The sequence below is a fragment of the Micropterus dolomieu genome, linkage group LG06 (genome assembly GCF_021292245.1).
Source record: "Micropterus dolomieu isolate WLL.071019.BEF.003 ecotype Adirondacks linkage group LG06, ASM2129224v1, whole genome shotgun sequence".
NCBI lineage: Eukaryota > Metazoa > Chordata > Actinopteri > Centrarchiformes > Centrarchidae > Micropterus > Micropterus dolomieu.
In genome coordinates this window covers 275,950-281,241 of record NC_060155.1, presented here as the reverse complement: position 1 = coordinate 281,241, position 5,292 = coordinate 275,950, and the positions used below count along the sequence as shown (strand labels likewise).

Here is a 5,292-nt window from a genome sequence, read left to right as displayed (position 1 = left end):
AGTGTGTAAATCATCCAAAAATGGCCATAAAATTCAAAATGGCCGACTTCCTGTTGACTTTAGGCTATGGGTTCTTGAGGCTTTTTTGTGCGTCTTGATACGATACATGTCCCCAGAAAATTTCGTACATGTAGGTTGAACGTGAACGAGGGGCTAATCATTTCCAATTTTCAAGGTGGCGCTAGCGAGTCATTTTGCCACGCCCATGTGCGAAACTTGTAGAATACGAAATTTTTCACCGGTTCTGACATGTTTGCAAATTTTGGTGAGTTTTCGAGTATGTTTAGGCCATGTCATTTGGGCCTACTTTGCAGAAAAAAAAAAAAAAAAAAAAAAAAAAAAAAAAAAAAAAATAATCCGAGCAGATTCAATAGGGACCTCGCACGGTCGTGCTCGGGCCCTAAAAAAATATATAATCCGAGCAAATTCAATAGGGACCTCACACGGTCGTGCTCGGGCCCTAATAATCCGAGCAAATTCAATAGGGACCTCACACGGTCGTGCTCGGGCCCTAATAATAACAATCCATTAGAGTGATTTATACTTTTAGAAAGCCTGGTCTGCAGGTGATCCTCACTCTGAGATCAACTAGCTCACCTTCGTGGAGGAGGAGGAGGTGGGGACTTGTGGGCCCTCTCTGGACTCTGCTTCATCTCCTTGTCCACACTGGAGCGGCGGGGTTTCTCCATCTGTGGCCGGCTGCTGCGCTCTATGCTGTGAGAAGATGAGGGTGGAGCTGATGGAGTAGCTGATGGAGCAGCTGACGGAGATGACTCCACAGCGGATGCTGTCCAAATATCACAGTGCTGTCATTTAGTCATTTAGGTTTGTAGGAAAACACAAACTTGTCCTTTGTTACACTAGTTAAAAGCCGTTTTCTGACACAGTGCTGGAAGTGAGTGAACCACTTACACTGAATCCACACTACTACGTTTTCATTTGAAAACAGAGTTAAAAATAATACCATCTCCGTCCTCACCAGCATTTTAGCTTCATATCAGAATTGATCACCATCTATATTAAAACGACAAGCCATTCACGTACAGTGGGCATGGAAGCAGATCGTCTCACTCTTCACATTTCTCCTGTTTTAGCTTCTCTGCATTGGCTTCCAGTAAAATCCAGAATAGAATTTAAAATCATTCTTCTTACCTACAAAGCTCTTAATGGTCAGGCACCATCTTATCTTAAAGAGCTCATAGTACCTTACTACCCCACCAGAGCACTGCGCTCCCAGAATGCACCTGTGGTTCCTAGAGTCTCCAAAAGTAGACTAGGAGCCAGAGCGTTCAGCTATCAAGCTCCTCTCCTGTGGAACCAGGTTCCACATTTAACATCCCTTAATTATGCTGCTATAAGCCTAGACTGCAGGGGAACTTGCATTCTTATCCCATTATTGCATGTTACTAACACAACTTCTCTCCTTTCCTGTTGTCTTGTGCTTTCTCGTCCCTCTCCTCTCTCCTCCTATCACTTCCTGCAGGTGTTTCTGGCTCTGAAGTCTGCATCTGTGGCTGTGAGTCGCCTACTGCCCTTCTGTTCCTGCACAACATCCGGTGCTACAAGTCCTACATTAATATTACTATAATAATCAGTAACATTATACATTTTTTGTACCAATGCTACTTTTAGTATTTGTATTTTCTGTGTAGATATTGTGTTGGTGGAGTTTTAAAACAAAAACAGGGTCATCAGCGTTTTCAAACTTCTCTGTTTTAGGTGGTTGGATTCAGCGTTTTAGTCTGGATGGCAGCTGTAAACAGCAGATGTGCTGCGTTTTAAAAAGAAAAAGCAGGAGTGTGGATTTAGCCTTAGTGCCAGTATTTTGTTCATGCTGACAAATACAGAGGTCTTATTTATAAACGATGTGTACGCCACATCCCATGCAGAGGTTGTGATCTTTAAAAAACAGATCTGACGGGAGAATGTGCAGTCCTCCATGCAAACAATGCTAATAATATCAGTTCATTTGCCAAACAGATGAAAGCCTTTCTGAATAAACAACCCCGTGTTTGATTGATTGTGTGAAGTGGCAAAAAAAGGCACACAAAAAACACGATTTAGGATCATAAACACAAACGGAGATATCTGTTTCTGCAAAGAATGCAGTGTAGTTTATTCTCATTAAGAAGGTGAACAGAAGGACAAATTACATTTAAATTGATACAGTTTTTGTTGCGTCAGTCGAGCAAATAGAGTGCGTACTTTCATGTATTATCACATGTTCATTGCCTTATCGAGCCCAACACTGTGCGCAGCGTGTAGATGTGATGTGCTGCTTGTAAAAACGTTATGGAAAATATAACACTGTTAATTCAGTAGATCTTTCAGTGTGCCGCTGTCTGTCACATAAAACAAGTCGTATTTCTTTTAACTCATCAGCAGCCTCGTTTAGTGAGTGGACTGTTTGTGTCGCCTAAATAAATGTTTAAACACAAGCAGAATGCATTTGGTTTACGATCTTTTCAAATGGGGGATTCCAAATTAGTACCTGGGTCATCCTGTACAGCATGTATGTGTCCCCTTTCACCTCTGTCACTTCTCAGGAGGGATGCACCTTCCTGCAGATCGGTTATGAGGGGGTGGAGCTCCAGTGTCCCCTTTACGCAGGTACACAGGCACTGCGTGTATGTACACGTTTTACCCACCAAACAACATGCTTCAGCTTCACCAAAAAGAACGTCAGTCACACCGAGTTAAATTTCTTTTTGTAGCTTTTCTTTCAGAGTTTGCCTCCTTTTCTTCCTGCAGTCAGCACGTATTAATATTAATGAGGGGTGTTTCACTGACCATTTCTAGGCAACTATGGGCGTTTAAAGGGTCGGACAAGGAGCTGGCTCACATACGCCACATTTCAAGTTGAATGGATTTATAAAGGGAAACCGTTTTATAAAGCAGAATATTCTTGTGCGTATATTTTGTATAGATTTTTATCCGTACATCACATTTTACTTTCCCATGTACAGTTTTAGAAACCGCAGGACTCTGTACTGGTAGACACTTGATATTACATAATAAATTTCTTTGGGACGTCCTTAGTGCATATGGCTAAGTTTTATCTTGAATTGATCTTCTTGAACTGGAATTGTACCTGTGTCCAGGGGTTTTAACTGGGTGGAGTCCGCCCCCTCAGTCAGCTTGGGAGGTGTGTCTTCCTGGGGATCAGGCTCCACTGAGGCTGCAGCACAAACAAAACACACAGACCTGTGTTTTAACTGTTACAGTTTCTCCATGATATTAAAATACCATGTGAATCGTGTTCAAAGACAACACATCTCAAAATAATCAGTTCAGTTTCAGTTCAGTGTGCCTCATTGGCAAGTGTGTTTCATTAAAACAATGTCACCAAAGCAGTTTGCAACAAAATTAATTATTGTGTAATGACTCCTAATGGTATAACACAGACTGTTTCACTGGCTCCCTGAGGATCCAGTTCAACATCTCACCATTACTTACAGAACATAGCACAGTCAGGCTCCTGCACATGTGACTGAACTACTATGACCTTCCCCCCTCATCTCACTCTCTCAAGACACAAAAATGATTGTGATTTATAAAACATTGCGCATGCACTTCCTGTGACTTGTCCGTATGCAACCTTTAGTAGTCTTTTCCCATGCACAGGTTTATGAATGTGACCCCAGGTGCATACAGGTTACCCAAAAACATGTATGAACAGGTGTGTCTTCAACTGCCTTTTGAAAGAATTCCCAGAATCAGAGCAGAGCAGTCCAAAGTTTAGGTGCAACAGCCCTTGAGTGCCACAGTTCTGAAGGCCTGTGCTCGGGACAACTTTCCACAAAACCGTGCACACGCACATCCTACACTGATTTCCCTTTATAAATCCATTCAACTTGAAATGTGGCGTATGTGAGCCAGCTCCTTGTCCGACCCTTTAAACGCCCATAGTTGCCTAGAAATGGTCAGTGAAACACCCCTCATTAATATTAATACGTGCTGACTGCAGGAAGAAAAGGAGGCAAACTCTGAAAGAAAAGCTACAAAAAGAAATTTAACTCGGTGTGACTGACGTTCTTTTTGGTGAAGCTGAAGCATGTTGTTTGATGGGTAAAACGTGTACATACATGTGCCTGTGTACCTGCGTAAAGGGGCACTGGAGCTCCACCCCCTTGATAACCATTCTGCAGGAACATAAACCCCTCATGAGCGGGACACATACATGCAAGACCCAGGTACATAGCCTAATTTGTCCCTCATTTGAAAAGATCGTAAACCAAATGCATTCCGCTTGTGTTTAAGCATTTATTTAGGCAACACAAACAGTCCACTCACTTAACAAGGCTGCTGATGAGTTAAAAGAAATGATTTGTTTTATGTGACATAACGGCACACTGAAAGATGTACTTAATAAATAGTGTTATACTTTTGTATATTGTGTTTTTACATGCAGCGCATCACCTCCACACGCTGTGCACAGCGTTTGGCTCAAATACCATAACATGTGATAACAATATATCTCTGTCTGTGTTTATTATCCTAAATCATAGCCAGGAGCATGAACCAGCGCTGTCAGTCATCTTCACAAATGACCCCACAGAGGTTAAATAGCTGAGTTTCCCTACGAGTCAGTCAGAACTGAAGAAGTCTGTCAGGTGATGGACGAAACTCCTTCAAGTATCTTCAACAGGGGCGGTTTGTTCATTAGGGCGACCGGGCGACGCACCGCCAAACCGGTAAAAAGGCAGGAGATTTTTCTCACACTTTCTACCAGTCACAGTGTTAGTTAGCTGTGACTGTTTTTGACAGACATTTTGTCTCTGAATATCGCTGTCCAATCAGCGTCAAGTCGTGTTCCGGGGAGTCTGGTTGGAAATCGCCCAGATCTCTCTCATAGACTTTCATGTAAAGGCAGTTTTGTTCGGGCTGCGGCCGCTGCAATGCAATCTCTATGGGTTCCGAGAGGGCTCGCACTTACGTGTTTACGTCATGTGCCCAGTAGCAGAGCTACGCTTCTGCCACCTGAAAACGACTCGGCGGTCCTCCAGCTTGTTGCTCTCACTACGACCAGCTGCTGTAGAAAATGTACGTTCAGGCTGAAAATTCAACCGTGTTGTCGGGAGATGCAGTGACTTTACCAGCGGTGAGTAAGACACACTATAAATAATACATGTAATTTGTTAAGCTATGAGGAGTGGAAAAGTCCGCTAGCCACTAGGCTAATTTATGCTCCGTCAAAATGCCATAGGCTAAGCTAATAATAATAATCTTGATAGTTATTATTAAGCTGAATTTTATGCTTATGTTAAATGTGATTGTTATTAAGCCATGTTT

At 42.5% G+C, this 5,292-nt stretch overlaps 1 protein-coding gene across 1 annotated transcript in view; it reads right to left on the bottom strand.

The window, feature by feature from the left end:
• LOC123972388 (sickle tail protein homolog) overlaps positions 1 to 5,292 on the bottom strand; it is a 152,445-nt gene that overhangs the window by 13,401 nt on the left and 133,752 nt on the right. The window contains exons 15-16 of the mRNA XM_046051873.1: positions 3,092 to 3,178; positions 598 to 787 (exon numbers count right to left, since the gene is read on the bottom strand). Coding sequence (XP_045907829.1) covers positions 598 to 787; positions 3,092 to 3,178 — 277 coding nt within the window. The remainder of the gene's footprint in view (positions 1 to 597; positions 788 to 3,091; positions 3,179 to 5,292) is intronic.